A 24,275-nucleotide genomic window follows, 5' to 3' on the forward strand; every position below is an offset into this window, starting at 1 on the left:
AATGAGAGTTATAGAGAAGGTTTAGTTGCTTAAAATTCACTGTATAAAGGTGTGAAAATGTCTCTATGAAATTTCCTGACCTTACACAACTAACGTATACTAAAGTTTGTTCTATTGTTATATTTAGGAAACTTACCTTAGTACACAAAGGATTTCTTGCTGTTTCAATCATCAGTGCGGATCCCATTCTATCCCTTTATTAAATGAAAAGAAATGCAGCATATCAAAATGACTTTTAATTTAATAACTAGGACACATAATTTCTGCTTTCCCATAAATTAGTTGTGTTAAAAGAAGCAAAACAAAGTATACCAGTCTCCTTTAAGTGTTTTATAATAATCAGTTAATGAACATTAAGCAATATGTAGTCACTTATTAATCTGATTCAAACTGTAAGTACATCAGAATGATGTAAACGGAAACACTAATTTCAACTCTCAAACTGAAAGTTTTTTGTATTTTTGGTGCTGATCCTGGGGCTGGAACTCAGGTCCTGAGTGTTGCCTTTGAGCCTTTTTTTTTGGGGGGGGAGGGTATGAATGGGGGGAAATGTCAAGGCTAGTACTCTACTTTCAGCTTTTACTGCTTCATTGGCTATAAGAGTCTCATGGACTTTCTCTTTCTCATGCTGGCTTTGAATGGTGATCCTCAGATTTTACCCTCCATAGTAGCAAGGATTATAGGCATGAGTCATTTTAAATACTAATTGGTGTTCGTGATGTACAAACTGATGCTGGTAAGACAAAGCTAGAGCTATGTTTGGAAGAAAAATGTACACACACACACACACACACACACACACACACACACACACACACACATATATAGCTACATTATATATATACACACATATACAGATTGGTGTATGTCACACACACGCACAGAAAGACATGGATACAAGAGTTTAAACACATGAATATTGCCAAGCGCCCCTGGCTCACATCTATAATCTAAGCTGTGGAAGTCTGAGATCCGAAGACAGAGGTTCAAAACCAGCCTTGGCATGAAAGTTAAAGTCTGTGAGACTCATCTCCAATTAATCACCAGAAAATCAGAAGTGGCTATGTGACTCAAGTGGTAGAACACTAGTCTTCAGCTGAAGAGGTCAGGGACAGTGCCCAGGCTCAGAGTTCAAGTCCCAGGACTGACAAAAAAAAAAAAAGAGGGAAACCAGATGGGATGTTATACCTGTCATCCCAGTTCTTTTGGGAAAGTTAAAATAGGCTAATATTGGTTCAGGTATATGGATGGGTAGGAAATGACAAGCTATATCAAAAGATAACTGGCTTAAAACAGAGCTGGTGATATGGCTTAGAAAGGGCAAGGCCAAGTTCAAAGCTCAATACCAGCAACTGCATCCAGCGCCCCCCCCCCACAGACACACAAAGATATAATTAAAAGGGTTAGCTGACGCAGTAGAGCTTTGCAATAGCAAGCTCAAGGGCCTTGGTTCAATTCCCAAGACTACACACATAGAATGATCTAATTAGAGAGAAGTAGACATGTAGGATGTCTACCTAAAAAATTTACTTTGTGCTACAAAAACGTTTTAACTATCCTTCAGAAGTATTATCATTCTCCAACATGAAATGTGTTAAATTCATGAGAATAAATGGTAAAGTAGCTTATTTACCTCTATGTATGAAAACAGAACTATGAAAGCTGTCAAATAATTTTAAGAAGGGAGAGTGACAGAGGAGGTGATGTTGATCAGGATACATTATACACATGTAGATATGTCATGATGACCTCTTACCCTTGTACAACTATCAGTAAAAAATGGTGTCTTCATAAAAAAAAGACCACAATGATGTTTCAAAACTACTAATGACCTAAGAAATCATTTGTGTTAAATACCATATTATCATTCAAATTTGTTTTTAATGCCAGTCCTGGGGCTTGAATTCAGGGCCTGGGCACTGTCCTTGAGCTTTCTCAAGGCTAGTACTCTATCATTTGAGCCACAGCACCACTTCCAGCATTTTCTGTGTATCTGGCTTCGTGCATGCTGGGCAAGCACTCTTACCACTTGGCTACACACCTGGCCCTCTGTATTTTCTGTACATTTCAAATTATTATATGTAAAAACATCTATACAACAAGAATATTAATAAAAATTATCTTAACTTACTTAAGAATCTTTTCCCACATTTGACTGTCATAAAATGCATGGCTCCAACTCATTTTGACTGTTCCAAGAATCACATTTTGTGAAAATACGTCTGATCCTAATTTTCGATAAAGTTCTTCACATTCATCCAAGGGCATATGAAACAATCCCAGCATAAAAGCTAAAATGGCACCTGAAAGAATTTTCAGTTTTAATCAGCACTGCTGTTTCTTAAGACCTTATGATCTAAGATGTCCTGAGTTACAGACTGGTCTTAAACTCTAGGTTTGAAACCTTATATGGTACCTGGGACAAATTACTTCTCTGGACCCCACTTTTCACCTGTGAAATGGGGACAAATTATAAATAAAGTTCATATACTGGGATAACACAAGTCTTTTAAGAGGATTAAATAAATGTTACCCCAAGATGACAATGATAGTCTTAAACAATATAAAAATAACAGCTTTAAACTAAACCTAGAAAAGATTTCAAAAAAGAGAGAAAACCTTTCCAACATTAATAAATTAGTTTTAGTTACAAATAGATTATTGGCAACTCACCAATTCATTAAGCAATTGTTCCTTCAGGTTGGTCCTAGAATCAATGTAATTAAAGAGATGAGGTACTCTAGGGTGCCCTTTTAAATTGCTGATTTCACACCCTCATTGTAGCTGGTGGGATATATTGCCACCTAGTGCATCTAACTGGCCTAACCCTAAACTGAAGAGAAAAAGAAGGGAAAAGCTTTGGGAATGGGGAGAGGGTAAAGATCTAGAAATAAGCAAAGTATCATGTATTATAAATATTCATGTATTTTATTACAATTGGCATCATTCCAGTAAAAGATTAGACAAAATATGCAGAACTTGCAGAAAATTTCTAATTAACAGATCAAAAAATTCTAAAAAAATAAGTTTTTATCTCAAAACATAACTACTATAAATAGTACTACCATATGTACCATTTTCCCATTTGAGATACTAAAAAGCTAAATTTTTACTAAGTTACATTAAATTAAATATTTATTAACTTCAAAGATACAAACTTAAGATACATTTACAAAATGGAAAAGAAAGGCTGGTAATGTGGCCTAGTGGTAGAGTGCTCACCTAGCATGCATAAAGCCCTGGGTTAGATTCCTAGGTGACAAATACACATCAAAAGCTGGAAATAGTGCTTTGGCTGAAGTGGCTGAGTGCTAGCCTTGAGCAAAAGAAGCTCAGGGATAGTGCCCAGGCCCTGAGTTCAAGCCCAGGACTGGCAAAAAAAAAAAAAAAGACTTAAAAAATCGTAAAAGAATCCCAGTGCCAGGGGCTCACACCTGTAAATCCTAGCTACTCAGGAGGCTGAGATTACCAGAAAACTGGAAGTGGTGTTGTGGCTCAAGTGGTAGAGTGCTAGCCTTGAGCGGAAGAGCTCAGGGACAATGCCCATGCCCAAAGTTCAAGTCCCACAACAGACCAAAAAAAAAAAAAAAAGAAAAGAAAAGAAAACACCAGGCCAGGAGTGTGGACTAGTGGTAAAGTGCACACCTAACATGCACAAAGCCCTAGGTTTGATTCCTCGGTACCACATACAGTGAAAAAAGCCAGAAGTGGTGCAGTGGTTTAAGTGATAGAAGCTCAGGGACAGTGCCCAGGCCTTGAGTTCCAGCTGCAGGACTGTCAAAAAAAAAAAGAAAGAAAAGAAAAAGAAAATAAAGCACTAAGGTGCAAGTCTGCAAGTTAAAGTGAGTGCAAATGAAGACATGATGGAAAAATCATGCTAAATTCATAAATGTACATTTACATAAACTGATTTGAGATCCTCTTTACAGAGCAGTCCCCTGGTAATAGTAGAACCAAAGCAAAAAGTTCACTTGTAAATTTTTTAAGTGTTTGTATTACTAAGTCTATTCTACAATTTAACAGAAACAGTTATGGGAACATATGAAACAAAAGTTTACAGCCAAGCTTGGTGTTATACACCTGTAATCCCAGCACTTGGCAAGAGGATTGTCAATTTAGGGCCCTACAGTGAGATCCTTGTCTCAAACACAATACCAAAAATAACAAAAAAGCAAAACAAAAACAACAAATTTCCAGAATTAAATCAATTTGAGAGACACATAGTACTATTCAATTATTTGAGACTCACCACACATTTGGAACTTAAAAGAGCTCAGAAGACCTCTGGAAACAAGTTTACTTCAGAGCTGTTAGCTCATGCCTGTAATCCTTAGCTACTCAGAGTCTGATCTGAAGATCTCAGTTTGAAAGCAGTCTGAGCAGGAAAAGTCCATGAGACTTTTATTGCCAATCAACCATTAAAAATCTAGAAAGGGGGTTATAGCTCAAGTGGTAGAGTGCCAGCCTTGAGTAAAGAAGCTTAGGGACAGTGTTCAGGCAAGGTTTAGTTCAAGTCCCAATACCAGCTAAGAAAGAACGAACGAACAAACGAACGAACGAACGAACGAACAAAAGAAAGAAAGAAAGAAAGAAGGAAAGAAAAAGAGAGAGAGAGAAAGAGTGAAAGAACAAAAGAAAAAGGAGAGAACGAGAGAAATTTCAAATTTGCTAATACCCAAGGAAATAATGTTCTAGTAAGTCTACTCCAGTGGACTCCTCGTGGTTCTCAATCATTTCTGCAATTGCTCTCATCATTTACTCTTCAAAAATAAGAACTGGGAAATTCCATTTGTGAATATTTTTCATACTCAGTATTAATAATGTAGAGATATTCTTGATTTTTATGGTATGTCTTTAAAATTACTATTATAATTCAAAAGAAAAAGAAATAGATGCAAAAATTCATGAAGGGTACGTAAACTAACAAGGTGAGAAATGAATCCAAGAATAAAATACTACCCTAAATTGTATGTAAGCAATAGTATTAAGCAGCTTTGTACATAGACATATTTAATGACTTACATTTTAGGTTTAAACATCTACCTAAAACTGATATAGGAAGTAATCTCATTGAAAGAGTGTCTTCACAAAAAAAAATCCATCATTAATTTTCTATTACTTCAAGTAAAATGAGTACCTTCCGCTTCATCTCTCCTTGCAATGAACATACTACAGAGCAATTAATAATTTGTCACAATGGTTTATTGAAAACAGCTATAAAAGCACATTAAACACTACTTTTGAATAACTATTCCTAATAAATACTTTAAAAGTTCACTAAACTAATGAACTATTTACTGAAACATGAAACTAATATCCATCATCTCAGAGAACAATGATCTTAAGCCTAAGTGTTGAATGTTCTTTTACTTAATGCACTGTTGGAATTTAACATTCCTTTGTGATAGAAATTACCTGTGCTTACACCACAAATGTAATCAAAGAGCTGATGAATTGGCTTCTGAGTAAGCTCAACTAATTTCCGAAGTGTCTGTAGTGCAACCACACCCCTATAAAACAAATTAAATGCAAAATTACAAATAATTACAAATTATTTTGAGTAGATTGATCCTAAATTTTGCAGTTTATATACTTTCATGACAACTAACAAATCAACATCAGTAGAAACTGCCAGACAAAATTTGTATGATCACTTTTTGAAAAATCTAGTATCTATATAATTTAAAACCTATGCTATAGCAACACATATACAAATTGGTATTTGTAACCAGCCAGCCCAGGCACAAAAGTCCCAAGACACTTATCTTCAATTAACCACTGAAAAACACAAAGTGGTGCTGTGGCTCAAAGTGATAGAGCATTACCCTTGAGCTGAAGAGCTCAGGGACAGTGTCCAGGCCCAGAGTTCAAACCCCATGACCAACCAAAAAAAAAAAAAATTAAGCATGGTCAGTAATGAGACTGAAGGCTGAGAATGATGTTATCTCCTGAACAGAGAATGTATTTGTTTATGGTACTACACCAGATCTCACATCTGCAAGGGAAAACACAGGAAGCTGGGTAGTTACTGATAATGGATTTGTATTCTAACCATCACTTGATTAAGCGATTAAGATACATACAGGTAAGATAAATGGAACAAAAGAATGCTAAAGTTATAAAATACTCATGAATTTTTTTTTTTTTGCCAGTTCTGGGGCTTGAACTCAGGACTGGGCACTGTCCTTGAGCTTTCTCAAGACTAGGGCTCTACCACTTGGGCCATCGCCCCACTTCCGGCTTTTTCTATGTATGTACTGAGGAATCAAAGCCAGGGTTTAGTGCAAGTTAGGCAAGCATTCTACCACTAGGCCACATTCCCAGCCCATGAAATTTTTTAAGACAATGGTTGATAAGCTTCTAAACTGCTCAGAAGACCAAACTAAAACATAAATACTAGATTAAATAAAAATGGTGATTCAAGTATACTTCAATTTACAATGCAAAAAACAAAACTTGATTTACTTCAAAAATTCACTTAATAATTATATCAGTTTCTTTAAAGAAAAAAAAACTCTGAATTGAATCTGTAGTTTTTAAAAGTCATTTTTCTAGTCTTACCTTGTTCCTCCACCATCAATTGTAAGAATTCTGATTCCTCTCCCTTTCACTGGATCCACATAACCAATTAAGGCCAAGATTTCTCTAACTGCAGCCTGAAGAGTTTCATCTTTAATTTGTCGCAGTCGTAATAAATACGGAATAATTCTTTCCTATATTAAGACAATAATACATTACTTTACTTTTGTCAAATTAAGGATATAAAATATAACTAGGCCAGGCACTGGTAGATCATGCCCATAAATCCTAGCTGCACAGGTTGAGATCTGAGGATGACAGTTTAAAGCTAGCCCAGGTAGGAAAGTCCAAACAACTCTAATATCCCATTAGCCACTCCAAATGCCAGAAGTGAAGCTGTGGCTCAAGTGGGAGACACTAATTTTGAGCAAAAAGCAGCTCAGGGACAGTGCCCAGGCCCTGAGTTCAAGTCCTAGGACTGGCCAAAAAAAATTAAAAAAAAAAAAAGATAACAAACTTTTTTTTTGGTTGGCCATGAGGCTTTGACTAGGGGCCTGGGGCCTGGGCCCTGTCCCTGAGCCCTTCAGCTCAAGGATACCACTCTACCCCTTTGAGCCACAGCGCCACTTCTAGTGTTCTAGTGGTTAATTGGAGATGAGTCTCACAATCTTTAGTACCCCGGCTGGCTTTGAACTGAGATCCTCAGATCGCAGCCTCCTAAGTAGCTAGGATTACAGGTGTGAACCACCTCGCCTGGCTAAGACTGATAGTTTAGGGGGAAAAAAAAAAGCTCAGACAAAGTACACCAGGACCCGAATTCATGCTCTAGGACCCGCACCAAAAAACAAACAAAACAGTATTTACATTGATCAAGATATCAAGATGCCTTGTACTTATACCCTGACTTCTGGCATTGAAGCCCCTTTGTACAACTACCTAATTACAATAGAAAAAGAAAAATTTGACATGTAGGCAATTTTAGTAATATGCCATTCTATTTAATTCACTGAAAATCTATTTTACAAATGTTTAAGACTTAGGGCACAGCTTAAACGTAGAACTCTTGCCTAACAAGCATGTCACCTTTCAAAATTCAGTGTGGCCAGAGGGGGGAAAAATACTGGTATATTCAATTATAAAGTATACACATCATTACTAATAAAATAATTTACACTACAAAATAAATCCATTAGCACAATATTCAGAATAGAATGGAGCAATTAATGCATATATATTATAAAACTATAATTTTTTTTTTGGCAGTCCCGGGCCTTGAGCTCAGGGCTGAGCACCATCCTTGGGCTTTCTCAAGGCTAGAACTCTACTACCTGAGACACAGCACCGGCATTTTTCTATGTATGTGGTACTGAGGAATTGAACCCAGGTGCATGCTAGGCAAGCACTCTACCACTAGGCCAAACTCCTGGTCCCTAAAACTACAATTTTTAAAGACCTCTCTTTTTCCATTTTAAAAGATTCATTCATGTTTACATCCAAGACAAAAGCAGATTAAACAAGTAGGAATTACCTTGACAGCCACCCCTTTTCCTTCAGGAAATTCTAAAAGATGAAAAGTCAATTCTTCAACCCTAGTAATGCAGAGTTTTGGGTCTGTTGTTCTTCTTAATGCCTGAACTAAGGCTCGAGTTCTATTATCAATACTCACTCTTGCAATAATCTATAAAGATATGTTAAAGATATATGATTAAAACATGAAACTAAACAAATGTTTCTTAGGTGCCAGTGGAAAATGAAAAATTTTAATTTGACAAAATACAACTTATAAATGAATAAACAACTTGCCTTTTCTCGCTGAAGAGATAAATGCTTTTTATCCTCTGCAGTTTTGTCTTTGCCAGCTGTCTGCTCTGTCTTAGTGGATTCTTCCTGTTCCTCTGACTGACTCTTTGAATCATACTTTAATTTAGGGACAAGTCCACCAATATAGCCACCTACTAAAGCCTGTACACCTTCAGTGGGCCGAGAAAGGAAGTTAGCAATACTTTGTTTAGTAGAAACTGGAAGGAGTTCAGACATCCCACTTGGACTTGGTGGCTTCTCTGCCGTGTCTATGGAAGCCTGTGAGCCTGGCTTATCTATAGTAGATGCAGCAACTCCAGGATATAGGGAACTGGATTTCACTTCTTCAACCTTGTTACTTCCAAGCTCTGGTTGGTCCTGGACATGTTTACTTTCCTTTATTTGAGACATTTTCCCTTCACGACTGAAGTATGCGTTAATGTGACTTGATAAAAAGACAAATGACTCTCCAACTTTTGTGGTTATACTACTTGTATAATGATAAAGGCTCTGTTTCCCTATGTCTGTATCTGTAGTGTGGCTTTTCTCTTCTACAGAACTCTTTTCTGATGATTCACCACTATATTTTTTCAGAGATTTAATAACCTGTTTAACATTTTTCTGTTTGAACCAGCCACTATCTGATACCTTTCTTAATATTCGAGAATTTGGTTTAAATTGAGCTAAGCGTGAAATCATTTCATTTTGATAGCCAAAAACAGCCTTTGACACAGAGTTCAAAGTACTTTTAATACGGGACATACGAATGTTCACTTTTGTAAGTCCCTTAGGAGCAGAAGTGCTAAGTTTCAGAATTCCAATAGGTAAAGCATGGTTGCTTGGAGAATACAACTGCTTATCACAAAAAAAGCCTTTACTTCTTGTCCATTTACATCTTACTTTGCTTATATGAAAACTTCTTTGTAGACTGATATGGCTTATCTTCTGGTAATGACTAGGTGAGCACACAAGATGCAATCGCTGGCTTCTCTGCTTCCCACAAAGACTTCTTGCATTACTAAGGAGGTAAATATATATATCTGAAGTGAAATTAATAGACATAACTTAAAAGCACTTATTTCTAAATGACATTCTCTCACTTCATTTATGAATGCTTCAGTAAAGAAACACCACAATTCATGGTCTTACCTGAAATTAAAAAAAAAAAAAGAATTAGAATTCAAGTTACAATCAAAATTAAACAATACTAACTATATGACTATTTGAACTACACTCAAGAAACTCAAAAACGATAGAGTAATATATTTCCAATATGATTGGTACACATTCTGTTTTTAGCCAACTGAAGATAATTCTTCTGTTAATAGTATAGAAGTATAGCATTAGGGGCTAGGAGTTTAGCCTAGTAGTACAGTGCTTGCCTAGCATGCATGAAGATCCAGGCTCAATTTCCCGGTATCACATACATAGAAAAAAGCCAGAAGTGGTGCTGTGGCTCAAGTGGTAGAGCTCCAGATTTAAGAAAGCCCAAGGGCAATGCTCAGGTCCTGAATTCAAGCCACAGGATTGGCAAAAAAAAGTATTAGGATGCTGGTGAAAATTAAACTAATTTAGGAAAGTTTCCAACAGACAGGTTTTTCTATAATGTAAGACATAATATGTAACTTAGATATTGTACTTTTTCTTCATTACTGTTACTAGATCATACAATATTTTAAATCCTTATTTCATTCACTTTTAATTATTTATACAATATTTAACTATGCTACACACAGACAGACAGACAGACAGACAGACACACACACACACACACACACACACACACACACACACACACACACAGTGCCAGTCCTGGGGCTTGAAATCAGGGACTGGGCACTGTCCCGGAGCTTCTTTTGCTCAAGGCTAGCACTCTACCACATAAGCCATAAGACCACTTCTGACTCTCTGTTTATTTGGTAGTGAGGAATCGAACCCAGGGCTTCATGCATGCTAAGCAAGCACTCTACCTCCAAGCCCTATTTCCAGCCCCAACAAAAATTTAAGAAGTGATTTATTCTACCTCATTATACTGGAATAAAACTAGATATTATTAGCAGAAGAAAATACTCAACTGAAAACTGAACTATACACTTCTGAATTTTTGTAATTCCCAGAATCAAATAAAAATGAAAACTAAAGGCCAGGAGTTTTGCCTAGTGGTTAAAGTGCTTGCCTAGCATGCATGAAGACCCAGGTTCGATTCCTTGGTACCACATACATAGAAAAAAGCCGGAAGTGGTGCTAAGGCTCAAGTGGTAGAGCTCTCTAGCCTTGAGAAACTCCAAGGACATTGCTCAGGCCCTGAGCTCAAGCCCAGGACTGGCAAAAATAAATAAATATAAAAAACCCCTAAATAAATTTATCAGAATCTATGGGACATAGCAAAGACAGATATATATGAAATGCTTCTAGCTGTGAGTGTCTACATTAAAAATAAGCAGATAATAGCAGGTGTTGGGACCTATGCTTTTAGTACTGGACTTAGAGGACAGAGAGTAGGATCACAGGTTTGAGACAGCTGGTGCTGTCCAGGGAAATCTTGGTGTGTGTGTGTGTGTATGTGTGTGTGTGTGTGTGTGTGTGTGTGTGAGAGAGAGAGAGAGAGAGAGAGAGAGACAGAGAGAGAGAGAGAGAGAGAGACAGAGAGAGAGAGACAGAGAGAGACAGAGAGAGAGAGTGTGTGTTAGAGAGGGGAGAGAAAATAAATACATATCTCTAATTAGCTAACAAATAAGTGGAGATGTGGTTGATGCAATGCAGCACTAGCCTTGAGCAAAAAAAAAAAGCCAAGACTGAGGCTATGAGTTCAATCTCCGGTACTGAAAATAAAATTTTAAAAACCAAATGAAAGCTGGGCCCGGTGGCTCATGCCTGCAATCCCAGCTATTCAGGAGGCTGAGATCTGAGGATCAAGGTTCAAAGACAGCCCAGGGACTACTAAAGACCATGACTCTGAAACTCTGGGCCTGGGCACTGTCCCCGAGCTCTTCAGCTACCAACCTACCCCTTGAGCAACAGCACCACTTCTGGATTTCTGATGGTTAACTGAGATAAGAGTCTCAGGGACTTTAGTGCCTAGGCTGGCTTTGAACCACAATCCTCAGATCTCAACCTCCTGAGTAGCCAGGATTCCAGGCATGAACCACAGCATCTGGCTGAAAGGATGATATTCTTAAGAAAAGAACACAAAGGCACAATATCTATGCTCCTCTGATCATATAAAATAACATTTTATTGAAATGAACTCCAGAAAATGGAAGATTTTCTTCATTGATGTTTTGTTTTCTTCTCTTTCTGTCTTGTTTATTTATCTGTCTTTGGGGGTGACAAATGGCACACAAACATGGAGAGGCAAGGGGTAAACAAATACAGCAGTGGTACTCACTTGACATTTGATGAAAATGAACTATGTAACTTATGGGTAGATGATGGGAGGGAGAGAGTAAAGGAAAGAGTGACTGCAAAATAAAAAATGTACTCATTACCTGAATTATGTAACTGTAATTCCATTGTGCATCACCTTTATAATAGTAGGGGCTGGGAGTTTGGCCTAGTGGTGGAGTGCTTGCCTAGGATGCACGAAGACCTAGTTAGGTTCGATTCCTCAGTACCACATACATAGAAAAAGCTGGAAGTGGCACTGTGACTCAAGTAGTAGAGCTTCAGCCTTGAAAAAGCCCAAGGACAGTGCTCAGGCCTAAGTACAATCCTCAGGACTGGGAAAAAAAAAAAACACACACACACACACCTTTATACTAATAATAAGGAAAAAATTAAAACCTACATATACATACCTACTAACTCAATAATATAAGCCCCAGTTTATTTAGTTATTTTTCTGTTTGTTTTGGGACTTGAACTCTGGGCTTGGGCACTGTCCCTGAGCTATTCAGCTCAAGGCTACCACTCTACCCCTTGAGCCACAGTGCCACTTCTGGTTTTCTGGTGATTAACAGGAGATAAGAAAGAGTCTCATGGACTTTGGTGTCCCAGCCAGCTTGGGCTGGCCTTGAACCAAATTCCTCAGATTGCAGCCTCTTGAGTAGCTAGGATCACAAGGGTATGCCACGAGTGCCCAGCCAGCCATTTATTTTTATAAAATAAATAGTGAAGCCAAAAAAGAATGGATAAAGTTTGCTTTTTACTACTGTTTTCATAATTATTAATAATGCTCATGTTTTACATGTACATACATAAAAGTAAACCATAAGAGTAACTTCAACATTAGATGTCATATGAATGGAGGAAAAACCTAGTGACAAGAGGTTATCAATGAAAGTCTAAAAAAATAGATTAAAAACTAATATTGGTTATATGTGTCTACAATAACAGTTACTCCTGAGGCAATGACTGATTCTATCCAAAACAAAATACAAAAACAACTGGGCATAGTAGCTCTAGCCTGAAATCCTAGTTTTGGGAAGCAGATATGGAGGATCATGGTTCAAGGGCTAAGCCTGGCATTAAAATTCTTGAGACTCCATCTAGACCAATGGCCTAGCACATGTACCTTTCATCCAACAGAAAAAGTAAAAAGTATAAGTAGGACTGTGGTCTAGGCTGGACAGAGAATAAAGAGAGACTCTATTCTGAAATAGCCAACACAAAAAGGGGCTGACAGAGTGGCTCCAGTACTAGAGTATCTATTTGGTCTAGGAAGTTCAAGGACTTGAGTTTAAACTCAATACTATTAGAAATAATTTTTTTTAAAGGCAAAAGAGGGCCAGGAGTTTGGCCTAGTGTTAGAGTGCTTGCCTAGCATACACAAAGACTGGGGTTTGATTCTTTGGTACCACATACATAGAAAAAGCCAGAAGTGGTGCTGCTGTGGCCCAAGTGGTAGAGCTCTAGCCTTGAGAAAGTCCAAGGTCAGTGTTTACACCCCGAGCTCAAGCTCTAGGACTGACAAAAAAAAAAATTAAAAAGGAAAAGAATACGAACCAAAACCAAAAAATGGCTTAAGGGCATAGCTTAAATAGATGGTTCACCTACATTTATGAGGTCCTAGATTTGATTCTCAGTACCCAAAACAAACAAACAAAAAGACAGAGGTTAAAAACTGCAAATCTGTGTGGGATTGCATGGCTCTAGTGACAACACATCAACAGGAGTAAGGACAAAAACCACATGATTGTCTCAATAGATGCGGAAAAGGCATTTGACAAGATCCAACACCCCTTTATGTTAAAAGCTCTGGAGAAACTAGGAATCCATGGAACATTCCTCAATATAATAAAGCCTGTGTATGACAAACCCACTGCTAGTATTACACTTAATGGTGAAAATCTAAAGCCATTCCCTCTAAAATCAGGAACGAGACAAGGATGCCCACTCTCTCCACTCCTCTTCAACATAGTATTAGAAGTCCTAGCCAGTGCAATAAGGCAAGAAGCAAGCATAAAGGGGATCCAAGTAGGGAAAGAGTAAGTAAAACTATCCCTCTTTGCAGATGACATGATTCTGTATTTAAAGAATCCTATAGACTCCACTCCCAAGCTCCTTGAGCTGATTCAAAACTTTGGAAGGGTAGCAGGCTATAAAATCAACCCTCAAAAATCAACTGCCTTCCTCTACGCCAACAGTGAGAGGAACAAGGCAATAATCAGGAAAGCAACTCCTTTCACAATAGCCTCAAAGAAAATAAAGTACCTAGGAATTAGCTTAACTAAGAATGTAAACGACCTATTTGATGAAAACTTTAAAACCCTAAAAAAGGAAATTAAAGCAGAACTAAGGAAATGGAAAAACCTCCCATGCTCCTGGATTGGAAGACTCAACATTGTGAAAATGACAATCTTGCCAAGGGCTGTCTACAAATTCACCCCAATACCCATCAATATCCCAATGTCATTCTTTAAAGAAATAGAAGAGACAATTCAAAATTTCATATGGAATAATAAAAGACCCCGTATAGCAAAAACACTTCTTAGCAGAAAGAACAGCGCTAGAGGAATTTCCAAACTTTAGACTCTATTACAGGGCTATAATTACAAAACAGCTAGGTACTGGCACAAGAATAGGCCTGAAGACCAATGGAATAGAACTGAGGATCTATGGCCACCTAATCTTTGACAAGGGAGCCGAAAAAATAGAATGGAAGAAAGACAGCCTCTTCAACAAGTTGTGCTGGCAGAACTGGGTAAGCACATGCAGAAAACTAAAGCTGGATCCTTCTCTGTCACCCTGCACTAAAATTAACTCCAAATGGATCGAAGACCTGGAGGTAAAAGCTGACACACTGAAAACTTTACAAGAAGGAATAGGAGATACACTAGGCCTCCTTGGCACAGGTAGAAACTTTCTTAATAAGGACCAAGAATCACAACAAATCAGAGAAAGGCTGGACAAGTGGGACTGCATTAAACTGCGGAGCTCTTGTATGGCAAAGGACATAGCTAGTAAATTAATTAGGAAGCCTACAGAGTGGGAGAAGATCTTCACCAACCAAACAACAGACAAAGGCCTCATATCTAAAATATATCAACAGCTCAAAAAATTGAATCACTCCAAAACTAATTTCCAAAGTAACAACCATCCCATTAAAAAATGGGCCAAAGACTTAAAGAGAGTCTTCTCTGAAGAAGAAACCAAAATGGCCTATAGACACATGAAGAAATGCTCAACATCTCAGGTCATAAAAGAAATGCCAATCAAAACAACTCTAAGATTCCACCTCACTCCAGTTAGAATGGCCAGGATGAGGAAAACGAATAATAACAGATGCTGGAGGGGATGTGGCTAGGAGGGATCACTACTACACTGTTGGTGGGAGTGCAAACTCGTTCAACCACTATGGAAAGCAGTATGGCAGTGCCTCAAAAGGCTAAACATAGAACTCCCCTATGACCCAGCAATTCTACTACTTGGCATTTACCCAAACATCCAGAATCTAGGGCATATTAAATCCACTAGCACAACAATGTTCATTGCAGCATTATTCACCATAGCAAAGATATGGAACTAACCTAGATGTCCCTCAGTTGATGAGTGGATCAACAAGTTGTGGTATTTGTACACAATGGAATTCTATGCTGCTGTCAGAAAAAACGACATCGCCCCATTTGTTAGGAAATGGAAAGACTTAGAAAAAATCAAATTAAATGAAGTAAGCCAGACTCAAAGGAACTTAGGCTCAATGGTTTCCCTCATTTGTCATAATCAGTAGAAACCTTGGGCTCTACTAGCAGAGATCTGCAATAGAGCAAAACCTTGATACATAAGGCCATATAGTATGAAGCTAATTGAAAGGACCTCCAGGATATTGAAACAAAAGCCATATAATGAATGACTGTTGTCCTTAATGTACTATGTTATCTCTCATCTCCTTTGCTGTCCCTTGGGTTTCTCATATTGTTACAGTATCTCACTTTGTTACCTGATATATTGAATTTATCTGTATTTGGTTATTTGAAATTTGATAGGGAAGGGGGGAAAACCAAGATGGGGGTGGGGGTGGGGGAGAGGGTAATGGGTACCAAGACATGTGAAAGGGTATCAATGTATGTGAATTAATGCACCTCCTATCTGGCAAATATCATGTAACCCTTTTATTAGTTACAATAAAAAACATTAAAAAAAGGAAAAAAAACTGCAAATCTGTGTGGGATTGCATGGCTCTAATGACAAGTTTGAGGTCTTGAGTTCAAATCCAGAAACACACACAAACACACACACACACACAAACCAAAAACAGCAACAACAACCACAGTTCAAAAGAAATCCAAGCTGAGAGCCATTGTCTGTAATCTCACGCCCACAATCCTAGTTACTCAGGAGGCTGAGATATGAGGGTGGTGGTTAAAAGCTAGCCTGGGCATGAAAGTCCGTAAGACCCTGATCTCCAATCAATATCAGAAAATTGGAAGTGGCACTATGGCTCAAGGGGTAGGGCAGTAGCCTTGAGCTAGCCCCAGCCCATAACCAACCAAAAAAACCCAACAACAACACACAAAAAAAAAACCAAAACAAAACATTTGTTTGTGATGGTAATCATACTCAGGAAGCTGAGATCTGAGAATTGACATTTGAAGCCACCCTGGGGAAGGAAAGTCCACAAGACTCCTATCTTCAATCAACTACCAAAAAACCAGAAGTGGAGCTGTTATTCAGGTGGTAGAGTGCAAGCTTTGAGCAAAGAAGCTCAGGGTTAGAGCTTAGATCCAAAAGAAAGGGGGGGGAGGGGGGGAAGGAGGGAGGGAGGGAGGGAGGGAGGGAGGGAGGGAGGAATCCTGTAAAAAATAAAAAAAGAAAATTTCAAATACTGGGGGAAAATAAACATGAGAAAATGGGGAAAGGCATGTAAGAAGCACAGAGGACATTCAGAAATCTAACAGTATTATTGTAATGCAGGACTGATTATGAGGAAAAAGAGAAAATGACAACGAAAAAGACAGAATCAAAAACCTACTGTATGGCAGTTCCTCAAAAGACTAAACATAGAGCTCCCCTATGACCCAGCAATTTCCACTACTTGGCATTTACCCAACCGTCCAGAAACAAGGGCACACTAAATCCACTAGCACAATGATGTTCACTGCAGCACTATTTACCATACCAAAGATATGGAACCAACCCAGATGTCCCTCAGTTGATGAGAGGATCAACAAGATGTGGTATTTATACACAATGGAATTCTATGCCACTGTCAGAAAGAACAACATCTCCTTATTTGTAAGGAAATGGAAAGACTTAGAAAAAATCATATTAAGTGAAGTAAGCCAGACTCAAAGGAACTTAGGCTCAATGGTTTGCCTCATTTGCCATAATCAGTAGAAACCTTGGACTCTTCTAGCAGAGATTTGCAATAGAGCCAAACCTAGATATACAAGGACATACAGTATGATGCTAAATGAAAGGACTGCTAGGATATGAAACAAAAGCCATATATTGAGTGATTGTTGTCCTTAATGTACTATGTTATCTCTCATCTCTTTTGTTGTCCCTTGGTTATCTCATATTGTTACAGTATTTCACCTTGTTATCTGATATATTGGATATATGCATATTTGGTTATTTGAAATTGGATAGGGAAAGGGGGAAAACAAGATGAGGGTAGGTGTGGAGGGGAGGGAAATGGGGACCAAGACATGAGAAAGGGTATCAAGGTATATGTGAAGAAATGCACCTTCCATCTGGCGAATATAATGTAACCCTTCTATTAATTACAATAAAAATTATATGAAAAAAAACCTACTGTAATTTCCCAGAAGAAGACAGACAAGACTGAAATCCTTTCTACATTATGTGCACAGATTTTAAAATTCTACTGTAGCATGAGAAGGAGAGAAAAAGTACAAATCTGCCTGCCTTTCTTCTGAGGTTTTGGGGACTTGAAGTCAGTGTGATAAATTAACATAAAAACCCTGCAAAAAAAACACTTTTTTTTTGTCATGGGGCTTGAACTCTGGGCCTTGGCATTGTCCCTGAGCTATTCAGCTCAAAGCTACTGTCCTACCTTTGAGTCACAGTCCCACTTCCCATGTTCTAGTGGTTAATTGGAGATAAGAGTCTCAAGGTCTTTAATGCCTAGGCTGGTTTTGAACTGCAATCCTCAGATCTCATCCTCCTGAATAACTAGGATTACAAGCATTAGCCACCATGCTTGGCAAAATTTTTCATTTTAATTTTTGCCAGAACTCAGGGTCTTGAGGAAGCCCAAGGATAGATAGCACTCTACCACTTCACCCAAAGTACCATTTCCTGCTTTTTGTGTATGTGACACCAAAGAATCGAACCCAGGGTTTTGTGCATGCTAGGCAAGCACTCTACCACTAGGCCACACTTCTGGCCCAAAATTTTATATAAAATATTTGTGGGTAAAAAAATCATGCTTTAAATGGAAGGAGGAGCAAATACAGTGATTATATTCAATGTACAATATGTAAAAACTAAGCTATGTAACTCAAGACAGGGATGTGAGGGGGGGAGTGGAGGAAAATGATGGAAGGGGTGACACTGATCAGGATACATTATACTCATGATCTGATTTATAAAATTACCACCTCTTTGTACAAATGCTTGGTAATAAAATATCTTTAAAAGATCTTGGACACTAGCAGCTCATGCCTATAATCCTAGCTACTCAGGAGGCTGAGATCTGAGGAACATGGTTCAAAGACAGCCTGGGCAGAAAGTCCATGAGACTCTCTTACCTCTAATAAAACTACCAAAGAGCTGAAAGGAGAGCTCATGTGGTAAAAGTGCTAGCCTTGAGCAGAAGCTCAAGGACTGTGCCAGGTCCTAAGTTCAAGCCCTAAGACCTACACATGGTGGGCGCGCACGCACGCACACACACACACACGCACACACATGCACACACGCGCCATGCTTCAAACCAATACAGGGCAATCTACAGAACAGCTTGAATCTGGCTTGAATCTGTAGTCTTTGCACTATATTGGTGCTGAGATCTTATGCAAATGAAAACTGGTCAGAGATGATTAACTAGAAGAAACTTCAGAAGAGCCAAAGCCCAGGGCAATGGAACTCTCACACAGAGCAATCTCCACTGAATATTATTAACTCAGAAAGATTACAAAACATGTAAAGAAATGAACCATCACCTAGAGAGATGATCAGTAAATACAATTAGCAGAGAAATATACCACCAAGATGTAGAAATTAAAAAGAATTACGCCTACATTTTCAGATGTAACAAAGAATAAAAATAAACAAGCCAGGGGCTGGTGGCTCACACCTGTAATCTTAGCCACTCATGAGGATGAGATCTGAGGATCATGGTTTAAAGCCAGCCAGGGCAGGAAACTGTGAGACTCATATCCAATAAACTATTCAGAAAATGCTGGAAGTGGTTCCCTGCTCTCAAGACGCAGAGCATTTACCCTCAACAAAAGGAGGCTCAGAGACAGCACCCAAGTCCTGAGTTCAAGCCCCATGGTTGGCAAAAAATAAAAATAAGAAACAAAGGGGCCGAGAGCATGGCCTAGAGGTAGAGTGCTTGCTTTGCATGCATGAAGCTCTGGGTTAGATTCCTCGGTACCACATACACAGAAATGGTGCTGTGGCTCAAGTGGTAGAGTGTTAGCCTTCAGAAAAAAAGCCCAAGGACAGTGCTCAGGCCCAGAGTTCAAGCCCCAGTACTGACACCCCCCAAAAGTAAATAAAAATAAACAAAAACAAAGAGAAACAGTAAACAAAGATATGAAGTAGATGAAGCTAGGCACTGGTAGCCCACACTTATAATCCCAGGAGGGATCTCAGAAGGCTGAGATCTGAGAATGGTGGTTCAAAGCCAGCCAGGGCAAGAAAATCTTTGTGACTCTTATCCCCAATTAACCACTGGAAAATGAGAAATGCCACTGAGGCTCAAAGTGGTAGAGTACCAGCCTTGAGCTGAAGAACTCAAGGATAGTGCCCAGGCCCAGAATTCAAGCTCCTCAACAGACCAAAACAAAACAAAACCAAAAACTACATACTAGTTTTGAGAAACATCTGTGAGTTAATTTAAAAGAGCTGAAATGAAAGGTTTTAGAATAATAGCCACTTAATGATACTTAATGATAACTTGTATTTAAAAGAAAATTTTTTTTGCCAGTCCTGGGGCTTGAACTCAGGGCCTGGGCACTATCCTTGGACACTTTTTGCTCAAGGCTAGTGCTCTGCCATTTGAGCCACAGCACCACTTCAGCTTTTTCTGTTTATGTACTGGGTAATTGAACCTAGGGCTTCGTATATGAGAAGTGAGCATGCTACCACTAGGCCACACTCCTGGCCCAAAAGCAATCTCTTAAGGCTAATTTAGGGGAAAGGAATTACACATAATACAGAGGAATGACCCATTTGCCTAGTAAACCTCACATAGTCTACACAAAGACAATGTATACATATTTTTAAAAATTATAGTTAGTACAATATATGTCATCAGAAGAAGTGCCTAAATCGAAATAAAGCAGAAGGTAGGGAATAAACATAAATGATACTTTAGCAGTACACTGAGGCTCATGTTTATAATCACAACTATTTGAGGTGGAGATAAGAGGATCCAGGTTCAAGGACACCTGTAGGGAAAAATTTCAAGACTGTAAGAAAAGAAATAAAAGCAAAAAATAGCTTGAGGTGTGGCTCAAGTGGTCAAGTCCTTGCCTAGCAAGTGAATTCAAATCCCAGTACAAGGAGAGGAGGTAAGGAGGAAGAGGGAACCAGACTGGAAACAAGAGGAAAAGAGGGAATGAAGTGACAATTTAAATAGTAAGATAATAAAGATTCTATGCAGAAGAAAGCAATCAATATTTTGGAAACATAAATGAAAGGGAGAGAGAGGGAGACAGAGAGGGAGGGAGGGAGGAAGAAACAAAAAAGGAAAGGAAGAGAAAAATGGAAAGGGAGAAACTTCACTTATTAAACCAAAATTAGGTAAACAGTACATGTCTTTTTGGAAATATCACTCCTTGCCTTACTAAGAATGGAGTTTTCATGAAAGAAATGGAGGTACATATTGAGCAGAAACTAATCAAGAAGAAAACCCAGAACTTGCTGGACATCAGCGGCTGATACCTCTAATCCTAGCTGTGGAGGAGGACGCACCTCCAGGTAATCATCAAAAAGTTGGAAGGCTGGGATCTGAGGATCAGAGTTTGCAGATAGCCCAAGTAAGAAAGTCTGTGAGACTCTTATCTCCAGTTAACCACTGCAAAAAAAAAAACACCAACAAAACAAAATACCAAAACAAAACAGAAGTTGAGGTATGGCTTAAGTAGTAGTAGAGTTCTAGCTTTGAGTGACAGCTCAGGATAGCACACCCAAGCTAGGAATTAAAGCCCCAGCAGCAGCATAAAAAAAGACAAAAACAAAACAAAAAGACTATGTTAACAAAAAAAGATAAGGAGGTACACACAGCCTTAGGGAGGTCACTGGTGACATTGAGAAATCTGGGAAACAGCAGATTTACTGAGAGAAAAATCACTTTTTTCCAGGTTTATAGGATGAAGTAATGACAGAACATTCTAACTGAAATGTACGTTGACTGTGGGTTTATATATGGAATTACTACAAAATGACAGTAGAAACCATAAGCTAGGATGGATCTACCTACCAAAGGATAATTTATAGTACTGGAGAAATAAAAGAACCAGGCAAAAACTTCGACTTCATGCTTAGTAGCAAATGAATGTTTTATCTTCTGTGACTTTTCAGGATATTATTCTGAGCCTATTCTTGGATTTCAAAAATTACAACTAGTTCAGAGGCAACATGGATGGATAGAGCCTTGAATGGCATTCAGGAGGGAAAGAAAAGCTGAAAGGAATTAAGAAAGCACAGGGAAAAAGGCAACCCTAATAATTCAAGAGCAAGTTTTAAAAATAATAGTTAATACAGTAAAATACAGAAGATGGGAAATATTAGCAGAGTAAGGACAGGAAGGTATCTAGGGCCAAGAGATCTAGTTTTGAGCACTTCTGAAATTTAGGTTCCAGAAGTGAAGCAATATCCACACTTCAGAACAGTCTTTCTCACAACTGGGGGGGGGGGGGAGAGGGAGAGCAACTCAGTACAAGCAGTTCTCGTCCTTGTTTCAGCTCTGCCTGGGAAACAAGTGAATAAACTAGTAAACTCGAACCTGACTTCCAACAGCACTCATGAGGAGTATACTATTCACAGCTTTTAACTAACTTAAGATCTGATATAGAAATAAACACAATAAGAGCAATAAAGCTTCATTAACAGATATTATAAAATGCATATTCTTATGTTCAAAGTACAATTCACTTTCATAAGCAAGACTGAAAAACAACACAAGGAGAAACATAGGCACTTACAAAACATAAACTCTTGGTTCAGATAAAAAAAATTCTCAAAATGGAAGGAGGAAGGGGGAACAAATAATATTGTAATCATATTCAATGTACATTATGTAAAAATCAAACTGTTAGAGATTTAGTTCAGAGGAAGAATTTGCCTGGAAAGTGCAAGCCCTTGTTTAGTCCTCAGCTCTGCAAAACCAAAACATATGTAACTTGAGGATAGAGACAGGAGGAGAAAAATGAAAGATGTGTGTGACACTGACCAAGAATTGTACTCCTAACTTAAGGAAATGCAACCCCTTGTACAACTACTTAACAATATTAAAATCTTAAAAAAAAAAACAGAAAAAAGAAAAAGAAAACAAAATACTTCACAATTTAACTTGCTTTTTTTGTCGGATTACAAGTGTGAGCCACCAGTACCTGGTTTAATTTTTTAAAACGATTATTTTAAATGTGATTTACAGAGAGGTTACAATTAAGTCAGGTAAACTCTTTTCTTTTTGTCAGTCCTAGGGTTTGAATTCTGGGCCTAGGCACTGTCCCTCAGCTCTTCAGCTCAAGACTAGTGCTCTAGCACTTGAGCCACAGCGCCAATTCTCGGTCTTCTGGTAGTTAACTGGAGTCTCATAGACTTTAGTGCCTGGGCTGGCTGTGAGCCCTGATCCTCAGATCTTGGCCTCCTGAGTAGCTAGGATTACAGGCATTAGACCATTGGCGCCTGGCCAATTTAACATTCTTAATAGGTCATTGTTTTTAATGGCATTTCCTTGATACCCTGAAACACTTAAAATATTTGTGATCAGTTACGACTGCAGATTCAGAACACACGTACCTGTTCCTGGGAATTAAAACAAACAAACAAACACGTAGTTCTTAAAAGTAGTATGTGCTAGTCTCTGCTAGTCTCATGTCTCAACTCTACTAAGTCTTCTGTTTAAGAGTCACCATATTTCTTAAAGTTGTCGTTGTACTAGGCTTGGAAACCCGACATGAACATACAAAGAGGGCATTAAGGAACCGTGCACACACTCGAAGTCCTGTAAGCAACCTCAGTTCCCATACCATCACATGTGGATAGGGCGGAGGGGGGGAGGAAGGGGGGGGAAGCTGGTAAATAACATTATGAAGTGATGCAAGCCCGCAGATGCACACTAACAGGTGGAAAGCAAAGTCGAGCTGGGAAACCGTCGTTAGCCACCGGTGACGGTGGAGTACAGCTCACAGTCCCCAGAGCCAGGCCGACCGGGAGAGGCCAGGGGCGGGACGAGGGCGTTGGCCGCCCCGGGAGCAATGCGTACGGGCACAGAATTGCCCGGCGGCGTTACCCACCAGCCAGGGCCGGAGAACCCCCTTCCGGGGTCCCGCCGCGCTGGGCCCGACCGGGCCGCCTCCCCGAGTCCGGACCCGGGACCTCGAAAGCGCGCGTCTCCCCGGCCTCCGATTCTGGGGGTGCCCACAGGAAGCCTTGGGGACAAGTGACCGGAGCGACCGGCCTGCCTCGCGTCCCGCCCAAGTCCGCAGGCGCCCACTTACCGGGATGCAGGCCGCAATCCCTTCGGTGGTGGTGGTGGTGGTGGTGGTGGTGGTGGCGGCGACCGCGGCGGCGACGTTGGCGACACGCCTCAGCCGGCCACTCGAACCACATCAGCTGAGCAGCCCGGCCCGCGTCAGCTGAGCACCCAACACAAACAGAAACGCCGCGGCGGCTGCGCTGTCCCCTCGGCCCCGCCCCTTGGCGGAAGTGACGTACGCGACGCGGGTTTGACCCTCCCACCCAGGAAGGGTTTCTTTGCCTCCCTGCGGACTCGACCTCCCAGTCAGTCCGTACTCCGTTCCCGTCCGGGCATGCGTAGTAGGGCGCAGTAGAGCTGGAAGTCCGTGACTGACGTGCGCTCGGAGAGGCGCGGCTTGGCGAAGAGAAAGGTTGGGCGTTTGTGGTGTTAGGGCGGTCGAGAGGACGGACGGCGATTTCCGCCCAGGGTACCCGACGTCAGAAGGGCCCTGCTTGCCCTCAGGCTCCGCGGGAGTGGTGCCGCCCCTCCCGCCCCACGCCCCCGAAGGCCCAGTCCGCGTCCTGCCGGCGGCGGCGTTACCGGCCCCTCCACGCTCCGTCCTTGGCGAAACCTCTGTGTCCATTCCTAGACTTGAGCTCAAGTGCGTTCGCCTGTGTCAGTCGTGGCGCTGGCGTTA

The 24,275-nt window shown here is 39.7% G+C and overlaps 1 protein-coding gene across 4 annotated transcripts in view; it reads right to left on the minus strand.

The window, feature by feature from the left end:
* Window positions 1–23,806, minus strand: part of Pnpla8 (patatin like domain 8, phospholipase A2) — a 40,048-nt gene extending 16,242 nt beyond the window's left edge. The window contains exons 1-8 of one of the 4 annotated variants that reach the window (XM_090333032.1): window positions 23,619–23,804; window positions 9,420–9,468; window positions 8,323–9,337; window positions 8,048–8,197; window positions 6,562–6,713; window positions 5,416–5,510; window positions 2,132–2,303; window positions 137–194 (exon numbers count right to left, since the gene is read on the minus strand). In XM_090333032.1, the coding sequence (XP_090189158.1) occupies window positions 137–194; window positions 2,132–2,303; window positions 5,416–5,510; window positions 6,562–6,713; window positions 8,048–8,197; window positions 8,323–9,337; window positions 9,420–9,424 (1,647 nt within the window). In that variant the 5' untranslated portion in view covers window positions 9,425–9,468; window positions 23,619–23,804. Of the gene's footprint in view, window positions 1–136; window positions 195–2,131; window positions 2,304–5,415; window positions 5,511–6,561; window positions 6,714–8,047; window positions 8,198–8,322; window positions 9,469–23,618 lie in introns of all 4 variants that reach the window. The other 3 variants (XM_090333030.1, XM_090333033.1, XM_090333031.1) reach the window with 3 other exon arrangements.
* Between the last annotated feature and the right edge of the window lie 469 nt (window positions 23,807–24,275).

Source organism: Megascapheus bottae, chromosome 5 (genome assembly GCF_031878675.1).
Source record: "Megascapheus bottae isolate mThoBot1 chromosome 5, mThoBot2.hap1, whole genome shotgun sequence".
In the NCBI taxonomy this organism is placed as follows: Eukaryota; Metazoa; Chordata; class Mammalia; order Rodentia; family Geomyidae; genus Megascapheus; species Megascapheus bottae.